A 23704-nucleotide genomic window follows, 5' to 3' on the forward strand; every position below is an offset into this window, starting at 1 on the left:
CTTAATCCCCTCTCCTCGCGCACCAGGAAACAAAGAGGGAAGAAAACGTCTCTTGCCTCTTCGGCAGGACCAGACTTTCCCCCGGAATCCCTCCCGGCTAGCTGTGACGCACTAAGCCCTTGCAGGCTGTGTTCACGCCGCCAACCCCAGTCCTCTCCCGGCGCTCCGACCGAAACCCAAGCCTCAGCTCCCAGCCCCGCCTGCCCCGGCGGGTGAGCAGACAAGCCTCTCAGACTGGTGAGTGCCGGTCGGTACCGATCCTCTGTGTGGGAATCTCTCCGCTTTGCCTTCCGCACCCCTGTTGCTGTGCTCTACCCCGCAGCTCCGAAGCTTTCCCCCTCCGCCACCCGCAGTCTCCACCCACGAAGGGGTTTCCTATTGTGTGGAAGACTTTCCTCCTTCACAGCTCCCTCCCACTGGTGCAGGTCCCGTCCCTATCCCTTTGTCTCTGTTTTTTCTTTTTTCCTTTGCCCTACCCAGGTACGTGGGGAGTTTCTTGCCTTTTGGGAGGTCTGAGGTCTTCTGCCAGTGTTCAGTAGGTGTTCTGTAGGAGTTGTTCCTCGTGTAGATGTATTTCTGGTGTTATCTGTGGGGAGGAAGGTGAGTTCCGCGTCTTACTCTTCCGCCATCTTCCCCTCTCTTCCATCTTGGTCTGTTTTCACAGCCCAGATTACTATTACTCTCTCTTTCTGTCTTCTAACCCTTTGTTTCAGAGTCTTGCATTTCTTCTGTGTCCAAGGGCTCATTCAGTAACTACTAAATTATGTGCATATAGTCTTGTAGCCCTCTAGCTGTGTGCTCACCCCGAATCTAGTAAAATAAAGTTTTAATTTTCAGTGGCATCAGGTGTGCATTTTCAAAAGGTGATTCTCACTGTGAAGGGCAGACATGAGGTAGGGGCAGGGATGCGAGCCAGAGGGCTGATGAGACCCTGTTTTGGGGAGAGGCAGAGCCTGCTCGGTTAGCAGAGCTGCAGCAGGAGCAGAGGAGGTTCTGTTTTCATCCATGTCAAGTGAGTGAAGGGTGGTCTTCCGGGTGTTTCAAGACCTAAGCTAACCTCACCCCTCATTTAGCCCCCGGTCAGATATCCTGCAGACACTTACTGCATTTGTGTCATGCCACTGAGGGCTGAGGAAGTTAGAGGTCTCGTTCTTCCTTTGACAGCTTCACTCTCAGTTTTGCAGTGACTGCAGATGTTCCAGAGCTACTTTCTCACTTGCTTCTCGACGTTTCTTTCTTCTATAACCTGTGGTGTGTCAGAGGCAACAGTTACCACCTCGGACATAGAATTGTTAGCATTTCTTCCCAATTCTGTGTTAGGTGACATGGAGTTGATAGCTTGAAATGGACATGGTGGAAATATTTACCCAATTGAAGTTGGAAAAGGCTACAAATCAGGGCTCCCCTACCTCTAAAGAACCTGTTGTTTAACATATAGCTGCACACGGTTTCTGTAACCCTTTTGCTTCTGCTCACCACACAAACCAAAGGGAGAGAGAGAAAGAGAGAAGAAAACCATGTTTAAGGGATTGAATACCATGGATTTTCTTCCATGGGACTACGGTGATTTTTAAGAGGAAAAACTTGAGTTCCTTTTCTTTCCCTATCCCAAGTTTTGCATTTATTTCCAAAAGGCCAAATATAGGCTAACTCTCTTCTCTCTCCTCCAGTGGACGGCTGTATTCACAGAGCAGCTGGCCCCTGTTTGGTCGCTGAATGTCGTAACCTGAACGGCTGTGAAACTGGACATGCAAAAATCACGTGTGGCTATGACCTGCCTGCAAAATGTGAGTACAGCTCTTTTGAACACTTTACCTTGTTTTAGTCCTCAAGTGGGTAACTGGAAGAGGAAGTGGTAGCAGTGGTATTTAATTGAATGTACTTTTATTAAGATTTTGTACATGGTAATGAAATGTGTTTTCCAAATACGTCTCCGAGTATATAAATGTGCAATGTTTAATTGTAGGTGATTTTTGCTCGGATCTGTGACAGAGGGTCTCTGAAACAGAGAAATAAAAATACGAGCAAAGTATACCTTACAGTATTTAAGTGCCATGGAGTGACAGCTTCTAGAAATGATGCCAATTTCTTATTCCTTGTTCAGGTTTCTTGATTGTGGATGTGTTTAGAGCAAAGGAGATCAAAGTGATGTATTGTGTTTTCAGCTGCCATGTAAAGGCTGATTGGCAATTACAGCCGAGGCATCTGTCACACTTGGCTTTCAGGAAAAGCCATTGGAATGTGGTTGTCAGAGTGAGAATGTATTTGCTCTTTGAATGTGGAATGGTCAATTTTTCTATTATATTTGAATGGAGAGAAGTATTGCATTGATTGACCTTGTTGCTTAGTCGTTTAGCCAACTGGTTGGGGTGATGTGGAGTAAAAATACTGAAAGAGAAGCTGGTTAAAGGCACAGATTTTTTTTATCACATAATCTTCTGGGGTTGGGGGGTGGAGGTAGAGGGTTTCATTGCACCATTAAGTCATGCATTGATTGGAAATTGGGAAACCAGTTAGTTGTTTATTCCATTCACCTGCTTTATATGATCCCTCCTTGTGAATACATTTTTTTGTAAAAGTGAAGCTGATTTTTTTTTTTTTTCTGTTTTAGTAGTGGAGAATATGTGACTTAAAAATTATGACACAGTCTTTGGGCTCTGTTTAGACAGGTTGTATAAAAATGAATTTCTCATGGATATGTGTGAGTGGAGAGATAGTGTGTTCTATTTTAAAGTATGTTTACATTTGAAGATTTTTAGTAAACAGTAATATATTAAAATGGTATTTTTCTTTGTAACGTTATAATACTGCATTCTGTATACCTTACGGTGTGTTGCTAGTGAAAGTATATCCACTATATACTGTTTAATTTTTTTCTTTAATGACTTTTCATTTTTCTTTCCTTGTTAGCGTTTTTACCTTGTGTGAAAGTTAAATCATGGGCCAAATGGCCCTCAGTCCTACTAAATATATATTTATGTCAAATAAAGTCCCTTGTGTGTAGTGGTGTTTAGAGCACCTCTCCCTCTGACTCAGAGGCGCTGAGTGTTAAAGGTGGTTTCCCTTTCCAGGATTGTATGGCTCCATGTTTACCAAGATTGGTCATTCTTCCTTCTTACCACCATACTACCTCTGTGATATATAATAGTTGACAGATTCCACCCTGAGGACAAGCAGATTATTGATGATTTTCAGATTTAAGGTGTCTGTCCTTAAACCTAGTCTCCTATTGATTCACTGCTTTCTTTCTTATGAATTAAAGCACAAATCAAAAATGTTTCAACTCTGAAATTTCTGAAGACAGCTAACCTCAGAATCATTAAATATGACCAAATAAAATTTCTGAAGACAGCTAACCTCAGAATCATTAAATATGACCAAATAAAATGGTGGCTTTGCTGTATGGATTGACACCACGGTGATTTTGTTTCATGCGCTTGCCCCTGTTTGACATCCCTTTGTATGAGCTTCCTTTGATCGTCATTCAGCTCAATTCAGGGCTGTTGAAGGCTTGTACACCACCAGGCACTAAGGTACAAAGATCAATCTATACCTGTGCTTGAGAAATTCCACGATTGGATTTCCTGGGCAGCCTGGGGCAAGTGAGTCTTTGTGTGACAAGGACTCTAGCCATGGAAAGTCAATCCACAGAACTCAGTACAGAATCTGTGTGAGCTGAGATACTGAATCAGATGACACACATTCAAGTCCCTGTGCACCAGCCCACAGGGCACGTCTAGTAAAAAAATCATCCAGCAGGATAGAAATTCCCAGACTAGAATGACAGTGCCACCTCAAGAAAGTCACAAACATGGAGTATTTGTGACTAGATCTTGGTATTTCTCTATGCTTAATGAGATTAATGATTTATATTAAAAACATAAAGAAAAGCAATGAAAGCAATAAGGAATGAGTAATAATAGCTTACATTTGGCATACCACTTTGTAGTGTGTCACAGTACTTTCACAAAGCCTTGTATTTTAAATTATATTTTATAAACACTGTGTATGTTCTTTTTCCCTTTTCCTATCCCTGAGAGATCTTTTTCTTTCTCATCAATTTGGTTCATCCATTTCAGACTCATTAACAATCCACAGATGTGCTTTTGTAGAGAGAGAATGAAAAGGGAGCTCATTACATACTGTTTGGGTCATTTTCCCCCTCCATATTGAATAATTCCATGACAGTTTGACAGCAGAATCTAGTTCCTATTTGTCCTCTGTGACAGCGGTTTTATCATTTAAGGTACTAAAGCCAGCCATCCAGTCACCAGTGATAATATCTTCGCGCATCAGCAATTTGTTTGGAAAATGCTGTTGTCTGGGTTACAGACAAACTTGGTAATTTTGGACTGGTCTTTGCTTTTTTCATGCTTGCTAAATTAATTTATTCATAAATGCTTGTATTTGAATTACTTATACTTAGAGTCTGTATTCTGTGATTCATCATGATCAGTGGAATGATAAGCCTCAAAGATTTAGTGTTTCTTCACTGCTTGGATATTTTGAATGATGTCTTTTGATGTGGAATAGCCGATCATTCTTTTCAGAAGTAATCTTAAGAGTGGAAAGAATATTGGCCAATACTTCACTGAAGGCTATTGGTAAAGAAATGACTTAGAAAGTGGACTAAGGACTGTTTATACAATTTGATCTTTTGGTATGTTCTCTTTTACAATGTTAGATTTTTTTTTGGATTCGTAATAAAATTTAGATTTCTATGGATTTTTAGAAGCTTGTCAACCTGTTGAATGTTTCTATTCATGCTCTCATCATTCTACCAGAGGGTCAGCTTCATGTGGGTGAGGCTTGTCTGTCTCAGTCATGATCCTAATGTCAATATCTAGCAAATGTGCTGAATTAATGAATGAGTGATCAAATGAATTGTTTCAGACATTTTCACCTGTCAAATAGATTTTTGCCTGTTGCTTCCACTTCTAATTCTTTCCCTCCTTCACTCCACTCTGCCCAGTCCTGTAGATTAATATTCTTAAGTCCAGAGTCCCTGTAATTGTCCACAAGGCTCTAGATGTGTGACCCCCTCTACCTCCTTCTGTCCTCTCCCTCACTCACACGGGCTGCTTTGCTGGATCTTTAATGCCTTTGCATTAGTGTTCCCTCTGCCTGGAATTCTAGTCTTCCAGACACCTGCGTTGTTTGCTCCCTCACCTACGGTACTTCAGATCCTTGCTCAGGTGTCCCCTCAGGTGTCATCCTAACCAACCTATTTTTAATTGCTCCTCTGCTTTATTTATAATTGCTTATCTATAGCATTTAACATTCAAATACACAGTATCATTTACTTATTTATTTTGTTTATTGTCTGTCTCCCATACCAGAATGAGGGCAGAGCTTTTTTTCTGCATCTTCTTCATTTATTGTTGTAAAAACTACTTAGAAAAATGTATGACTTAAAAAAATGCTTAGAAAAATACTTGACACATAACAGGGGTTCAAAAAATATTTGTTGAATGAATGAATAAACTCTAACTCTACTCCTCTCCAAATCCTTCAGTGGGTTTTTCCTCAAACACACACTTGTTAACCTGATTATCTTCGGCCTTCCATGATTTACTGTTCTGTCTTGAGCTACTTACCTTTTATATGATCTGAATTTGCTCAGAATGGCATGTCTGTACATGGGCTCTGTATTGGGGGCTTTCTAGAAAATTCTGTCTTTCTTCCTTTCTACTTGTCTTCCAGACTCAGCTCAGATATCACTTCTGCCATAAAACAACTCAACTAAAAGTGCCTTCTTTTGCCTCAAAATCCAGAAAACTGCATGTTAACGTGCTGAGGGCCCTTTTTACTTGCTACATTTTATTGTTCTATATGCAAACTTTCCACCTTTCTAGAAGTCCCTTGTTTATAATGTATACTAGAGAAATATCTATCAAATGAATTAGTTGTTAAAGGTGGAGATTGGTTTATAATTGTTGGTGGGGGGGATGTAAAAAACATATATTAATATTTCTAAGAAATTATGAAATCAGTGATAGATATCCATTGTGGGTTTTGTTTATTTTTAAATTTTTATTTATTTTATTTTTTGGCTGCACTGGGTCTTCGTTGCTGAGTACAGGCTTTCTCTAGTTGTGGCGAGCGGAGGCTACTCTTCATTGTGGTGCACAGGCTTCTCATTGCGGTGGCTTCTCTTGTTGCGGAACATGGGCTCTAGGTGTGCGGGCTTCAATAGTTGTAGCATGTGGGCTCAGTAGTTGTGGCTCGCGGGCTCTAGCGCACAGGCTCAGTAGTTGTGGCACATGGGCTTAGCTGCTCTGCGTCATGTGGGATCATCCCCAACCAGGGCCCGAACCCCTGTCCCCTGCACTGGCAGGTGGATTCTTAACCACTGAGCCACCAGGGACACACACCCCATTGTGTTTTTTAAATCATATTTTAACATACATTTAATTCCAAAGTCTCTTGTCTAAGAAATTTACTCTTTTTTCAAATTGAAATATAGTTGATTTACAATGTTGCCTTAGTTTCAGGTGTACAGCAAAGTTATTCAGTTATATATATATATATATATATATATATATATATATATATTCTTTTTCAGATTCTTTTCCATTATAGGGTATTACAAGATATTGAATATAGTTCCCTGTGCTATACGGTAGGACCTTGTCGTGTATTTTATATACAGTAGTGTTTATCTGTTAATCCCAAGCTCCTAGTTTATTACTGCCCCCCACCCTGCTGCCCTTTCCCCTCTGGTAACCATAAGTTTGTTTTCTATGTCTATTTCTGTTTTGCAGATAAGTTCATTTGTACCATTTTAAGAAATTTACTCTTAATGGACCTTCTCCTAAAAGTGAACAAATAAAAATAAGAAGCCATATCAACTTTACTTAATGATTTTCAGCGTAGCTCACATGTCTATTCTACTTCTTGAGAATGCTCCACTTTTAGGCTTTAGGGCTGAATAATCATCAAAGATAAGTGGAAAATATGTTAAATTTGTGTATATAAAACGGTGGAACCTGTTTCTTTTATTTCTTCCATTTAATCTTTGTAAGACATCAAAGGGTAATACTAGCATCCAACTCACAGTTTTTTATTAATCATTTGAAAGGAAACTCTAGGGTGAGAGACCGTAGCATAACATGTTTGAATATCATAGAGTGGTGGGAATCAGAATCCTTATTTTATTCGCAGGTGCAATAATAATCAGATGATAGTAGCTTAAACGGTACTGTTGATAATAATTAGTACTTCTCTTGTACCCTTCATCAAGAAATCGTAGTACTTTGAGACATTAGCTCATTAGTCCTTTTGAAATTTCTATGAGGAGCTGACATGGCAATATTTTCTTCCAACACAGAGAGAAATTCAGGTACAGAGAGGTTAAACCTGTTGCTCGCAATAGCAAACTAAGTCTGTATTAGAGACACGGCAGTGACCAAGTAAGTTTTCCTGAGATAGGGAGAGAGTCCATGGCAAGTGTTGGCCAGGCCTGCTGCCTGTTTTTGTAAATAAAAATTTATCAGAATGCAGCTGGGCCCATTTGTTTACATATTGTCTATGCCTACTTTGATGTGACAGAATTGAATGGTTGCAACCAGGATTGTATGGCCACAAGCCGGAAACATTACTATCTGGCCAACAGATAGTTGGCCAGATAGTAATGAAAATTTGCTGAAAAAGTTTGCCAACAACTGGTCTATGACAATCCTTACTTTTTATAAAGGAGGAAGCTGAGATTTATAGAGGTTAAATATTTATTGAATTTTAATGAATGTATATGACTTACTCAGATCACTATTGACAAAAGTGAGATTAAAATACCTGCCATCTCTTTCTTGGGACAGTCCTTGCTTCTGTTGCCTCAACAGAACATCACTTTGGGAGGATGACCTGAAGCCTTTTAAATCTTTCAAATTATAAGACCACCTTGGGGAAAAAAATGCCTGGGAAAAACATGGTCATTTTTCTCAACAGGGTCAGAATTGGAAAATGAATAAGTCAAGTCCCTGAAGGGACAGTTAATTCAAACCACCAGAGTATTAGGCGATACATCTTTATTCCTTGCTTCCTCCAGTGGTGTTAGTCAGTGTACTGAAAGGGAGCCTGTAGTCCTAAGGAGATTCAGTTTCTAGAGTAGGTAACTCATAAGATGGCTTTGAGTTAGTTCTCTGCAAAACACTGCAAAACACGACCTGATTTCAGCCACCGTGGCTCCCCCAGCAGGTGTCTGATTGTGAAGGCAGTGGAGAGGGCATGCTGCTAAGAGTGTGACTGCCAGTCTCTGATGGAAACCTGAGGGCCCTCATGAGCCCCTTCCAAAATTAAATGACTTACATGCCATCAAAAGAAAAATGGCTTTTGAAGAACATAAAAGCAACTTCCTTCCTGAAGAGAGAGATGAGAGTTTTCCTCGTAAAATCAACTCTGATTGGCTCATTTCCCTTAAGTGCTTTAGGAATTTAATTTCTGTCTGAATCTATTTCTTTATAGTCACCACCCCTTTCATTGATATTAAGGGGTTTTGTAGAGTTTATCTCCTTAGTGGTCCTCATGATGAGTGTGGAAAGTGAGAAGGACAGAAGGTTCTCATAATGGGCTACCTGGAGAAGCAGCAGCAACGTCTCTTGGGAACCGGTTAGAGATGTAGACTCTGGTGCCCCACCCCAGACCTACTGAATCAGAAACTCTGTGGTTGGACAAGCTCTCATATGTTTCAGTGTGAGAACCATGACCTGCACAGTGGTGTAATTCAGGGCAGAACCCTGGCCTTTTGATTCCTCGCCCAGCGCGTAACACAGGCATCCTTTTGGGTCACAGGTTAGGGCTTTCTTTGAAGAGACTTCTGACAGGCTCTTCTTTTCCTTTGTGGCATTTACACACTTAGTGATGGAATCTATATTTGTTTGTTTACTTGTTTATGGCCTGTCTTCTCAAACAGGATAACAGTTTAAGGAGAGCAGAAGTCACATCAGTCTCATTCACCCCTAGAATCCTTAGGATCTAACATAATACCCAGTTCAGAGTTGGAGGCTTTCAGTACATATTTACTAGAGGAATTAATGAAAGGATTGTCTTTGTCATTGTCATAGTTGCACTGCCAGAAACCAACCAAGAGAACACTCCAGATAAGCCTACATGATTCCAGAAATCTGCAGAGCTAGGACTGCTGCCTCTTGTGGTAGCATCTCTGTTACCCTGTCACCCAGCACGCTGCTTGCTCAGAGATTCTAGCACCGTAAGACAGCACAGGAGCACAATTGGCTTAATATATCCACATGGTACACATATAACCTACACTTAGATTATGTTCTTTCATTTTTTTTCATTTTGATTTGACTCATTTTGGTAACATAGATTCCATCCCCAAGTAGCTTTGTGATGAAATAACTAAAAATCCTAATAGTAAATAATGTCTTTTAAAAACGTCTACATTTTGGAAGCAACTAGGTATTTACATTGTTGCATTACTGGCTGAGTGTAGAATAAATGCATGTACTTGGCTTGCACTGTTTGACATCTTAGCAGGCCTTCAGAGGACACTGTCTATACCTTCTTTTTCCTATGTGATCAATAGGAAATAACAGTGTAAATCAATTCTGAGAAATAATGTAAATGGACTCTCCAAGGCAATTCCCGCTGTGAGATAAGTAGTTAGCGTTGACACTGGCATTAACCGCAGGGGGAGTAATCAGCCTCTGGACGTGCCTAATCAGAGTTATCAGCTAAGATTAAAAAGGAGCTACTGTCGCGCAGGATTTAAAAGATGAACATTTGAAGGTGTTCTCATAAATTAAAGCCATCAGAATTGCTTTGAGTAATTTAGGTTGCTTTGAGGGCAGGCACAAGCAAACAGGAAAGGTTAATCTCAGAGCCATGGTAGGTGATGTGCAGGAACAGCAGAATACATTTATTGAAATAAGCAGCAGATACTGAGCTAAATGAAGATTTTCCTCCAGTGCTAAAATGTTCCTTGAGTTCTTGCTAACATATATGATTCAAATAAAAAGTGGGTAGACTTATTAACTATCCTTGCAATTAATCACTAATCCCAAAGATTAAATATTAGACCGCGTCATGGCTTGATTAGAGGTGTTTCCAGTTGAAAATATTGATGGGACCAAGCTCTGCACTTTGGAATAAAAGATTGATTCTAGGTCAAGTACACTAATTGTCAAGGTAGAAGGTCCGAGGAGAAGTCCTGAATCCAGGATATTCTAATTGTTGGGTCAAGCCCTCTGAGCCTGGGTTTCCTCATCCATGATTAGCTGGGGGTGGGCATATCTACCTTAGGCAAGTTTGTTAAAGAGTAGACACAGAACCACTTTTTAATAGTGTAAGACATATAGCTATAAGATTCTATTATTACTTGTGAAATACTTTCCATACCTCATTAACTTATTCAGTCTATGTTTATTGACACTTTCTCTGGGCTTGAGTGCTCTTCTAGAGTGTAGAAAACTACAGTGAAGAAGATAGCCAAGGTCCTGTCCTCTTCGATCTTAGGTTCCAGCAGAGTGAGGCGGAAAATAAACACATGCACGTAAAAGCAAAGCCTCTCAGATGATGGTAAGGGCTACGAGAAAAATAAAAAGTTCTGAGAGAATGAACTATTTTTCCATGGTGGTCAGGGAAGGCCTCCCCGAGGAGGTGATGCCCGAGCTGAGAGCCACGTAGCTATCTGGGGGGAAAGTCACTGCTGGCAGAGGGAAAGCACTTTACCACTGGGTTAAGAAAACTCACCTTGCCTGATGTGTAAAATGAGATAGTCCATGAATTTTTCTTTCTTTTTTCTTTTTTAACATCTTTATTGGAGTATAATTGCTTTACAATGATGTGTTAGTTTCTGCTGTATAACAAAGTGAATCAGCTATACATATAAATATATCCCCATATCTCCTCCCTCTTGCGTCTCCCTCCCACCCTCCCTATCCCACCCCTCTAGGTGGTCACAAAGCACTGAGCTGATCTCCCTGTGCTATGCCGCTGCTTCCCACTAGCTGTTTTACATTTGGTACTGTATATATGTCCATGTCACTCTCTCACTTCGTCCCAGCTTACCCTTCCCCCTCCTCATGTCCTCAAGTCCATTCTCTACATCTGCGTCTTTATTCCTCTCCTGCCACTAGGTTGTTCAGACCATTTTTAAAACATTTTTTAGATTCCATATATATGTGTTAGCATATATGGTATTTGTTTTTCTCTTTCTGACTTCCTTCACTCTGTATGACAGACTCTAGGTCTATTCACCTCACTACAAATAACTCGATTTCGTCTCTTTATATGGCTGAATAATATTCCATTGTATATATGTGCCACATCTTCTTTATCCATTCATCTGTTGATGGACACTTAGGTTGCTTCCGTGTCCTGGCTGTCGTAAATAGAGCTGCAATGAACCTTGTGGTACATGACTCTTGTTGAATTATGATTTTCTCCGAGTATATGCCCAGTACTGGGATTGCTGGGTCATATGGTAGCTCTATTTTTAGTTTTGTAAGGAACCTCAGTACTATTCGCCATAGTGGCTGTATCAATTTACATTCCCACCAACAGTGCAAGAGAGTTCCCTTTTCTCCACACCCTCTCCAGCATTTATTGTTTGTAGATTTTTTGATGATGGCCGTTCTGACTGGTGTGAGGTGATACTTCATTGTAGTTTTGATTTGCATTTCTCTAATAATTAGTGATGTTGAGCATTCTTTCATGTGTTTGTTGGCAATCTATATATTTTCTTTGGAGAAATGTGTATTTATGTCTTCTGCCTATTTTTGGATTGGGTTGTCTGTTTTTTTGATATTGAGCTCCATGAGCTCCTTGTAAATTTTGGAGATTAATCCTTTTTCAGTTGCTTCATTTGCAAATATTTTCTCCCATTCTGAGGGTTGTCTTTTCGTCTTGTTTATAGTTTCCTTTGCTGTGCAGAAGCTTTTAAGTTTCATTAGGTCTCATTTGTTTATTTTTGTTTTTATTCCCATTTCTCTAGGAGGTGGGTCAAAAAGTATCTTGCTGTGATTTATGTCATAGAGTGTTCTGCCTATGTTTTCATCTGAGAGTTTGATGATGTCTGGCCTTACATTTAGGTCTTTAATCCATTTAGAGTTTATTTTTGTGTATGGTGTTAGGGAGTGTTCTAATTTCATTCTTTCATATGTAGCTATCCAGTTGGCCCAGCACCACTTATTGAAGAGGCTGTCTTTTCTCCATTGTATATTCTTGCCTCCTTTATCAAAGATAAGGTGACCATATGAGCCTGGGTTTATCTCTGGGCTTTCTATCCTGTTCCGTTGATCTGTATTTCTGTTTTTGTGCCAGTACTGTCTTGATCACTGTAGCTTTGTAGTATAGTCTGAAGTCAGGGAGCCTGATTCCTCCAGCTCCGTTTTTCACTCTCAAGATTGCTTTGGCTATTCAGGGTCTTTTGTGTTTCCATACAAATTGTGAAATTTTTTATTCTAGTTGTGTGAAAAATTCCAGTGGTAGTTTGATAGGGATTGCATTGAATCTGTAGATTGCTTTGGGTAGTAGAGTCATTTTCACAATGTTGATTCTTCCAATCCAAGAACATGGTATATCTCTCCATCTATTTGTATCATCTTTAATTTCTTTCATCAGTGTTATAATTTTCTGCATACAGGTCTTTTGTCTTCTTAGGTAGGTTTATTCCTAGATATTTTATTCTTTTTGTTGCAGTGGTAAATGGGAGCGTTTTCTTGATTTCACTTTCAGATTTTTCATCATTAGTGTATAGGAATGCCAGAGATTTCTGTGCATTAATTTTGTATCCTGCTACTTTACCAGATTCATTGATTAGCTCTAGTAGTTTTCTGGTAGCATGTTTAGGATTCTCTCTATATAGTATCATGTCATCTGCAAACAGTGACAGCGTTACTTCTTCTTTTCCAATTTGGATTCCTTTTATTTCTTTGATTGCTGTGGCTAAAAATTCCAAAACTGTGTTGCGTAATAATGGTGAGAGTAGGCAACCTTGTCTTGTTCCTGATCTTAGTGGAAATGCTTTCAGTTTTTCACCATTGAGGACGATGTTGGCTGTGGGTTTGTCATATATGGCCTTTATTTTGTTGAGGAAAGTTCCCTCTATGCCTACTTTCTGGAGGGTTTTTACAATAAATGGGTGTTGAATTTTGTCAAAAGCTTTCTCTGCATCTATTGAGATGATCGTATGGTTTTTCTCCTTCAATTTGTTAATACGGTATATCACGTTGATTGATTTGCGTATATTGAAGAATCCTTGTATTCCTGGGATAAACCCCACTTGATCATAGTGTATGATCCTTTTAATGTGCTGTTGGATTCTGTTTGCTAGTGTTTTGTTGAGGAGTTTTGCATCTATGTTCATCAGTGATATTGGCCTGTAGTTTTCTTTCTTTGTGACATCTTTGGTTTTGATATCAGGGTGATGGTGGCCTCATAGAATGAGTTTGGGAGTGCTCCTCCCTCTGCTATATTTTGGAAGAGTTTGAGAAGGATAGGTGTTAGCTTTTCTCTAAATGTTCGATAGAATTCGCCTGTGAAGCCATCTGGTCCTGGGCTTTTGTTTGTTGGAATATTTTTAATCACAGTTTCAATTTCAGTGCTTTTGATTGGTCTGTTCATATTTTCTATTTCTTCCTGGTTCAGACTCGGAAGGTTGTACGTTTCTACGAATTTGTCCATTTCTTCCATTTTATTGGCATAGAGTTGCTTCTAGTAATCTCTCATGATCCGTTGTATTTCTTAGTGTCACTTTTTACTTCTCCTTTTTCATTTCTAATTCTATTGATTTGAGTTTTCTCCCTTTTTTTCTTGATAAGTCTGGCTAATGGTTTATCAATTTTGTTTGTCTTCTCAAAGAACCAGCTTTTGGTTTTATTGATCTTTGCTATTGTTTCCTTCATTTCTTTTTCATTTATTTCTGATCTGATCTTTATGATTTCTTTCCTTCTGCTAACTTTGGGGTTTTTTTGTTCTTCTTTCTCTAATTGCTTTAGGTGTAAGGGTAGGTTGTTTATTTGAGATGTTTCTTGTTTCTTAAGGTAGGCTTGTATAGCTATAAACTTCTCTCTTAGAACTGCTTTTGCTGCATCCCATAGGTTTTGAGTCATTATGTTTTCATTGTCATTTGTGTCTAGGTATTTTTTGACTTCCTCTTCGATTTCTTCAGTGATCTCTTGCCTATTAAGTAGTGTGTTGTTTAGCCTCCATATGTTTGTATTTCTTACAGATTTTTTCCTGTAATTGATATCTAGTCTCATAGCATTGTGGTCAGAAAAGATACTTGACTCAATTTCAATTTTCTTAAATTTACCAAGGCTTGATTTGTGACCCAGGGTATGATCTATCCTGGAGAATGTTCCATGAGCACTTGAGAAGAATGTGTATTCTGTTGTTTTTGGATGGAATGTCCTATAAATACCAATTAAGTCCATCTTGTTTAATGTATCATTTAAAGCTTGTGTTTCCTTATTTATTTTCATTTTGGATGATCTGTCCATTGGGAATTGCCATTCTTATTTTGAGAAGAAAAATTAATTCCGCTTCTGTTCTGTTTTGTTGCTGTTAGCTAAGTGAAGCAGAGGTAACTTCCTAAGTACATTTGTGGCAGCGCCCTTCCAAATCTGTTTTCGGTCTAGGTGGTGTGTTTCCCATTAGCTCCTTCATTTTTCCGAACCGTCTAGAGTTTGCTCCATTTCTAATCACACATTATTTGTGAAATCCATATAATTTCCTGAGAGCTTCTGAACCTTTCCTTTCCCTACCTGTGACATTTTGAGGAAAGATTTATTCCCCATCTGTGTTTATTCTGCTTTGTGAAGATCATTAGAGACAACCTGAAATGTTTTTTTTTTTTCAAATTCTCTTTCAAATTGTGTCTGTTTTGCATTTAGGGTTCAGTTACCCATTTGAAGCTGTATGGAGGACAAGGGGCTGTCTTAGAAATCCCCCTCTTTCCAGACACTCAGTTTTTGCTTTCTTTCATCATGGCGCATGATGCCAAACGATTGTCTTTCCTTACGTGGCCAGGTGATTTTTTTCCTGTTTTAATGTTACTCCTCTACTTGGGTGTGTCACATACATATGTATACATAGACATAGACATGTCATTTTTCATGTACTCCCTTAGAAGTATGTTCTTATTATGCTGAACACAGATTTCCTTTTGCATTATAATGTGTTTTATGAGTATAGAATTCAGGGCTTTTTTTTTCAGTTTTTGGGACTACTTGGGAAAGTATTCTGGGAGAGTTTGGGGGTGGTTTGATGGAACTGGGATGGAGGACTTTAGGGATCCCCTGGAAAAAAGTATACTTTGCATCTAACGATCTTTCTGGTACATACTAAGTAGTGATAAGTGTTTCATTCATTCAGAAAACACTGATTGGTTCCTAAAATATGTGCCAGGTGCTTGGCTTATCTTTTGGAAAAGAATAATATGCCAAACAGACAGGGAGCTTGCCCTCCTGGAATTGATTTGAGCTGAAATGAACAAGTGACTTGCCCAGGATCACACAGATTTAAGTGATGAAGCCTTACCAGGAGTCCAAATTGTCAGTTTTTCCGTCTGTCATCCTTTCTTCTTTGTCATGGGGGTTTTCTTTGGGGCTTCATATAGTGAAAAAATCTGGTGGTGTTGACCTTCTTGCCTCATGCTTCTTTGGGGGTTTCCTATGCAGTGACCAGTGGAAATGGTCAGTGGATTCCAACATATTTGTACCCTGGGAGGGGAGGAGGGACATGGCACACCTCTCTTTGTCTAGTATTGTAAATGACTTGGGAAAACCGTTTTCTAACTTGGCATCAGGGGTACAGGCCTTTCCTAACTTGGGTGTGGTGTAACATTTGCCCGACATTTTCTAACGACACATGGAGCACAGTCCGGTAATCCCTATGAACTCAGAGGTTGATATTTCACATTACTTAAGAATAAGGCAGACAGTGATTTGTAAACACTATTTTCAATAATTAATTGTGATTTGATGTCCATATGTTTTAGGAAAAAAAATCTTTTGTATCTCTAGTCCCTCAGACAGAATATCAAACGTGCATTGTTATACAATGTAGAAACCAATTAAACAGACAAATTCATTACCTATGGATTCATTCTATTTATTTTCTTTAGAAGCACCTTTTAAAAATAAGATTGACACCTGTCTGTCAAAGCATCCGTACCAAGTTATGTTTCCCACACATAAAAGACATGGGTGGAGTTCAGGAGTCCTTGCCTGTCCTCTGGTATTATGGCCTCTCTGCTCATTTGTTTACTTTCCCTTTCTTTTTTCCCTCAGTGCATTGTATGCCTGTCAAATTTTTCTTGAACTGTTTGATTGATTGACTTGTGGCATAATCCATTTTAGAGATAGACTTTGGAACTTCCTGAAGTCAGAATCAACCCATAAGAAATATTTAAGTGGATGCCCTTCCTGTCTGGAACTTTCTTTCTATTGATATTCACATCCCATAAAATGGTTAAGAACGTGGGCTTTGAAGCCCAACATTCTAGACTCAAATTCAGGCTCTGGATTTGGGCAAGTTATGAAACCTCTTTGTGCCTCAGTGTTGCCACCTGGACATGGGAATAAGAATAGCCCTGCTCTCACAGAGATGCTGAGGATTATGGGTCAGTGTCTGGCTGCACTCAGAGCACTGCTGGACTCCATGTAAACGCTGTGTAAGGTGAGCTGTTTTTCCCTGAGGTTATCCTGACCACCTTATCTGAAATGTCACCCCATCACCCTCTATTCTCTTGCCCTGCTTTACTTGACATCACAGCCCTTATCATCATCTGAGGTTATTTTATGTTTTATTGGTTTGTTTGTTGAATGTTTGTCTCTTCCACTAGAATGTAATCTTCATGAGAGCAGGGACTTTTTTCACTATTGTATCTCCTGGTCTGAGGAAGTCTTCAGAACCATTTGTGAATGAACAAATGTATGTGCACAGAAACTTTAATTACTTATAATTATTAGCAGAGTTACTGGAAGAACTAGCCTAAGAAAACATTTAGTTTCGTACTCTACTTATTTGGCTCTTCCAGGAACTTGGCCAATAGTTAAAAATAAGCTAGGAAAATAGCATTAATATACTGGGAGGTCAAGCCCATATTTGACATTTCGTATATCTACCAAGAATGTTTTAGGTGTGCTGTACATTTTTTTCCCCTATTTCTCAAAACTGTAGATTAAGTAGTAGTGTCAGGATGAAATAAGGCAGAGAGGAAGTGGTCTAAAGAACTTGACCTGGGAAGCATGTCCTGACTTGCTTGACTGAAAGCCAATAGATTGATAGGGAGATCCTTTCCCATTGATTTAGTCTGTGTTCAAAGATGATTTGCAAGCTCAATTTATTGTTTAACCTCATTAAAATAAAGTGATAATTTTATGGGTTTGAAATATGTTATGACTGACTTTCTGATTGAGACTGCTAGCCCCAGGGCTTACAACTTACATGTAAATGTGTTCAGAGGGGAAATATTGATGTTTGTTTCCTCTGTGTTCACACTGTTCAGACTTTATGGTGAATAACAAAGCTTTACAACTTGTTTTTCACAAATAGGATGCTAGGGACTTGCAGCAACATGGAAAATCTGTTTATTATTTTGTGTCAGAGTTATCTGGGCCATCTCCCCCTTAACAGACCCGCAGAGCTAATTGTTGCTTGGGGTAGAGAAGGAAATAGCATAATAGCCAGTGCTTAGAGAATATTAATTTCACATAAATAGAATTTCCTTTTATTACAGGGAAGGTAATTTTCTGACCACTAGGCAATAGAGTGGAATTTACTGTTAACCCCAATTTTGCCAGATGGGTGAAGGCATAACCCACCCCATCATGACTTTAGGACTTCTGACATAAAGTTTTAAAAATATAATTACAGTTTCTTGCTTAGGAATCACCTCTGCTTTCAGCACTTGTAGTTGCAGCTATGGTCCTGAGACCACTGCATCAAGTAGGGAAAAAAAGAAAATTGAGGTGATTTGAGGAAGAGAGAAAAAAGATTACATGGGGTGTCCATGCAAAAAAAAAAAAACAAAAACCCTTAACCACAGCATGTATCTGGGTAATGGGCATATTCAGTGGGTGAATATCCCAGTTATAAAGCCAGTCCAACACGGCTTGTATGTGAAGCATATCAACTGCTTCATCTGAGTGTTCCACTTGGCATTTATGGGGGGAGTTGGACAGTCCCCCTTCTCAGAGTAAACAGACCTCACAGTAGATTTTACCCAATCCATCATTTTGGAGAGTGTTATGTGCCTGGATCATCTGTAGCTCACTTGTTCCCTAGTGAGCAGTGAGTCCTGTGTCAACCCAAACAGGTTCTTCTGCTCTGCAACATTCAAAACCAAAGACACTGCCCCTAAACTAGTCACTCTCACAAACTATTTTAGTAAATGTTCTTCAGGAAGCTGAAGATACAGATCCACAAAATGAGGCAACTCCATCACAGTATACGCTCTTGTTTCAGTAGTGTCTTGACCGCCCTACATGGACTACCTTCTTGGTGACCAGAGGTACCTTCGTTGTCTTGGTGTAATTTTTCCCTTTTCAGGCTGTTTTGTGGCCACACCTCAGACTGACCAAAATCTAAGCATGGTCTAGCATCAAGGCCCAACCCAGAACTTTCTTTTTAGCTACTACAGATGACAATAAACAAGGAAATGTGTTTAGCATGGTTCTTTTTTTGCATCTCCTTATGTACCCAGTGAGCCAACTTGGGAATCAGATCTACTACCATTCCTAAATTCCACTGGTAACTTTTAACTTTAATAACTGCTCATGGTGTAGCTGCAGATTTACACAATGTGACTAGGGTTCAAAAGTTCCACGTTACTGGCCCTTTCATCTCTTCTCTTCCCAAACCATGCATTTCTCTGAGCCGAGGTGGGCCTGGTAAATCCCAATTCTGCCACTTCTATTTTTTTTTTTTTTCATGTGATGTCTGAAACATTTATATTAACATATTTCCATACAACTAACCCAAAGAAAGTTTAGTATTAGTTGTTTTTTGTTTGTTTGTTTTTTTGTACTGCGGGTTCTTATCAGTCATCAGTTTTATACACATCAGTGTATACATGTCAATCCCAATCGCCCAATTCAGCACATGACCATCCCCACCCCACCACGGTTTCCCCCCCTTGGTGTCCATACGTTTGTCCTCTACATCTGTGTCTCAACTTGTGCCCTGCAAACTGGTTCATCTGTACCATTTTTCTGTGTTCCACATACATGCGTTAATGTACGATATTTGTTTTTCTCTTTCTGACTTACTTCACTCTATGTGACAGTCTCTAGATCCATCCACGTCTCAACAAATGACTCAATTTCATTCCTTTTTATGGCTGAGTAATATCCCATTCTATATATGTACCACATCTTCTTTATCCATTCATCTGTCGATGGGCATTTAGTTTGCTTCCATGACCTGGCTATTGTAAATGGTGCTGCAGTGAACATTGGGGTGCATGCATCTTTTTGAATTATGGTTTTCTCTGGGTATATGCCCAGTAGTGGGATTGCTGGATCATATGGTAATTCTATTTTTAGTTTTTTAAGGAACCTCCATACTGTTCTCCATAGTGGTTGTATCAATTTACATTCCCACCAACAGTGCAAGAGGGTTCTGTTTTCTCCACACCATTTCCAGCATTTGTTGTTTGTAGATTTTCTGATGATGCCCATTCTAACTGGTGTGAGGTGATACCTCATTGTAGTTTTGATTTGCATTTCTCAAATAATTAGTGATGTTGAGCAGCTTTTCATGTGCTTCTTGGCCATCTGTATGTCTTCTTCGGAGAAATGTCTATTTAGGTCTTCTGCCCATTTTTGGATTGGGATGTTTGTTTTTTCACTATTGAGCTGCATGAGCTGTTTATATATTTTGGAGATTAATCCCGTGTCCACTGATTCGTTTGCAAATATTGTCTCCCATTCTGAGGGTTGTCTTTTCATCTTGTTTATGGTTTCCTTTGCTGTGCAAAAGCTTTGAAGTTTCATTAGGTCCCATTTGTTTATTTTTGTTTTTATTTGCATTACTATAGGAGATGGATCAAAAAAGATCTTGCTGTGATTTATGTCAAAGAGTATTCTTCCTATCTTTTCCTCTAAGAGTTTTATAGTGTCCGGTCTTACATTTAGGTCTCAAATCCATTTTGAGTTTATTTTTGTGTATGTTGATAGGGAGTGTTCTAATTTCATTCCTTTACATGTAGCTGTCCAGTTTTCCCAGCACCACTTATTGAAGACACTGTCTTTTCTCCACTGTATATCTTTGCCTCCTTTCTCATAGATTAGTTGACCATAGGTGCGTGGGTATATCTCTGGGCTTTCTATCTTGTTCCATTGATCTACGTTTCTGTTTTTGTGCCAGTACCATATTGTCTTGATTACTGTACCTTTGTAGTATAGTCTGAAGTCAGGGAGTCTGATTTCTCCAGCTCCATTTTTTTCCCTCAAGAGTGCTTTGGCTATTCGGGGTCTTTTGTGTCTCCATACAAATTTTAAGACGATTTGTTCTAGTTCCGTAAAAAATGCTCTTGCTAATTTGATAGGGATTGCATTGAATCTGTAGGTTGCTTTGGGTAGTATAGTCATTTTCACAATATTCATTCTTCCAGTCCAAGAACATGGTATATCTTTCCATCTGTTGGTATCATCTTTAATTTCTTTCATCAGTTTCTTATAGTTTTCTGCATACAGGTCTTTTGTCTCCCTAGGTAGGTTTATTCCTAGGTATTTTATTCTTTTTGTTGCAGTAGTAAATGGGAGTGTTTTCCTTCATTTCTCTTTCAGATTTTTCATCATTAGTGTATAGGAATGCAAGAGATTTCTGTGCATTAATTTTGTATGCTGAAACTTTACCAAATTCATTGATTAGCTCTAGTAGTTTTCTGGTGGCATTTCTAGGATTCTCTATGTATAGTATCATGTCATCTGCAAACAGTGACAGTTTTACTTCTTCTTTTCCAATTTGTGTTCCTTTTATTTCTTTTTCTTCTCTGATTGCTGTGGCTAGGGCTTCCAAATCTATGTTGAATAATAGTAGTGAGAGTGGACATCCTTGTCTCGTTCCTGATCTTAGAGGAAATGCTGTCAGTTTTTCACCACTGAGAATGATTTTTGCTATGGGTTTGTCGCATATGGCCTTTATTATGTTGAGGTAGGTGCCCTCTATGCCCACTTTCTGGAGAGGTTTTATCATAAATGGGTGTTGAATTTTGTCAAAAGCTTTTTCTGCATCTATTGAGATGATCATATGGTTTTTATTCTTCAATTTATTAATATGGCATATCACATTGATTTATTTGCATATATTGAAGAATGCTTGCATCCTTGGGATAAATCCCACTTGATCGTGGTGTATGATCCTTTTAATGTGTTGTTGGATTCTGTTTGCTAGAATTTTGTTGAGGATTTTTGCATCTATATTCATCAATGATATTGGTCTATAATTTTCTTTTTTGGTAGTATCTTAGTCTGGTTTTGTTATCAGGGTGATGGTGGCCTCATAGAATGAGTTTGGGAGTGTTCCTTTCTCTGCGGTTTTTTGGAAGAGTTTGAGAAGAATGGGTGTTAGCTCTTCTCTTAATGTTAGATAGAATTCACCTGTGAAGCCATCTGGTCCTGGGCTTTTGTTTGTTGGAAGATTTTTAATGACAGTTTCAACTTCATTACTTGTGATTGGTCTGTTCATATTTTCTGTTTCTTCCTGGTTCAGTCTTGGAAGGTTATACCTTTCTAAGAATTTGTCCATTTCTTCCAGGTTGTCCATTTTATTGACATAGATTTGCTTGCAGTAGTCTCTTAGGATACTTTGTATTTCTGCACTGTCTGTTGTAACTTCTCCTTTTTCATTTCTAATTTTATTGATTTGAGTCCTCTCACTCTTTTTCTTGATGAGTCTGGCTGATGGTTTATCAATTTTGTTTATTTTCTCAAAGAACCAGCTTTTAGTTTTATTGATCTTTGCTATTGTTTTCTTTGTTTCTATTTCATTGATTTCTGCCCTGATCTTTGTGATTCCTTTCCCTCTGCTAACTTTGGGATTTGTTTGTTCTTCTTTCTCTAGTTCCTTTAGGTGTAAGGTTAGTTTATTTACTTGAGATTTTTCTTGTTTCTTGAGGTAGGCTTGTGTAGCTATAAACTTCCCTCTTAGAACTGCTTTTGCTGCATCTCATAGGTTTTGGATCGCTGTGTTTTCATTGTCATCTGTCTCTATGTATTTTTTTATTTTGACTCTGATTTCTTCAGTGATCTCTTGCTTATTTAGTAACGTATTGTTTAGCCTCCATGTGTTTGTGTTTTTTACATTCTTTTCCCTGTAATTTATTTCTAATCTCATAGCGTTGTGGTCAGAAAAGATGCTTGATATGAATTCAATTTTCTTTAATCTACTGAGGCTTGATTTGTGGCCCAAGATGTGATCTGTCCTGGAGAATGTTCCGAGTGCACTTGAGAAGAAAGTGTAATCTTCTGTTTCTGGATGGAATGTCCTATAAATATCAATTATATCTATCTGGTCTGTTGTGTCATTTAAAGCTTCTGTTTCCTTATTTATTTTCATTTTGGATGATCTGCCCATTGGTGTAAGTGAGGTGTTAAAGTTCCCCACTATGACTGTGTTACTGTCGATTTCCTCTTTTATAGCTGTTAGCAGTTACCTTATGTATTGAGGTGCTCCTATGTTGGGGGCATATATATTTATAATTGTTATATCTTCTTCTTGGATTGATCCCTTGATCATTATGTGGTGTCCTTCCTTGTCTCTTATAACATTCTTTATTTTAAAGTCTATTTTATCTGATATGAGTATAGGTACTCCAGCTTTCCTCTGATTCCCATTTGCATGGAATATCTTCTTCCATCCCCTCACTTTCAGTCTGTATATGTCTCTAGGTCTGAAGTGGGTCTCTTGTGGACAGCGTATATATGGGTCTTGTTTTTGTATACATTCAGCAAGCCTTTTGGTTGGAGCATTTAATCCATTCACGTTTAAGGTAATTATCGCTATATATGTTCCTATGACCAGTTTCTTAATTGTTTTGGGTTTGTTTTTGTAGGTCCTTTTGTTCTCTTGTGTTTCCCACTTAGAGAAGTTCTTTTAGCATTTGTAGTAGAGCTGGCTTAGTGGTGCTGAATTCGCTTAGCTTTTGCTTATCTGTAAAGCTTTTGATTTCTCCATGGAATCTGAATGAGATCCTTGCTGGGTAGAGTAATCTTGATTGTAGGTTCTTCCCTTTCATCAGTTTAAGTGTATCATGCCACTCCCTTGTGGCTTGTAGAGTTTCTGCTGAGAAATCAGCCGATAACCTTATGGGAGTTTCCTTGTATGTTATTTGTCGGTGGTTTTTCCATTGCTGCTTTCAATAAGTTTTCTTTGTCTTTAATTTTTGCCAATTTGATTGCTATGTGTCTCGGCATGTTTCTCCTTGGGTTTATCCTGTATGGGACTCGCTGTGCTTCCTGGACTTGGGTGGCTATTTCCTTTTCCATGTTAGGGAAATTTTCGACCATAATCTCTTCAAATATTTTCTCTCGTCCTTTCTGTCTCCCTTCTCCTTCTGGGACCCCTGTAATGTGAATATTGTTGCGTTTCATGTTGTCCCAGAGGTCTCTTAGGCTGTCTCATTTCTTTTCATTCTTTTTTCTTTAGTCTGTTCCGCAGCAGTGAATTCCACCATTGTCTCTTCCAGGTCACTTATCCGTTCTTCTGCCTCAGTTATTCTGCTATTGATTCC

The 23704-nt window shown here is 38.9% G+C and overlaps 1 protein-coding gene across 1 annotated transcript in view; it reads left to right on the forward strand.

Moving 5' to 3' along the window:
* Window positions 1-23704, forward strand: part of MACROD2 (mono-ADP ribosylhydrolase 2) — a 2059152-nt gene that overhangs the window by 646216 nt on the left and 1389232 nt on the right. Inside the window, exon 5 of the mRNA XM_032606628.1 lies at window positions 1671-1787. Coding sequence (XP_032462519.1) covers window positions 1671-1787 — 117 coding nt within the window. The remainder of the gene's footprint in view (window positions 1-1670; window positions 1788-23704) is intronic.

This window comes from Phocoena sinus, chromosome 15 (assembly GCF_008692025.1).
Source record: "Phocoena sinus isolate mPhoSin1 chromosome 15, mPhoSin1.pri, whole genome shotgun sequence".
Taxonomy (NCBI): Eukaryota; Metazoa; Chordata; class Mammalia; order Artiodactyla; family Phocoenidae; genus Phocoena; species Phocoena sinus.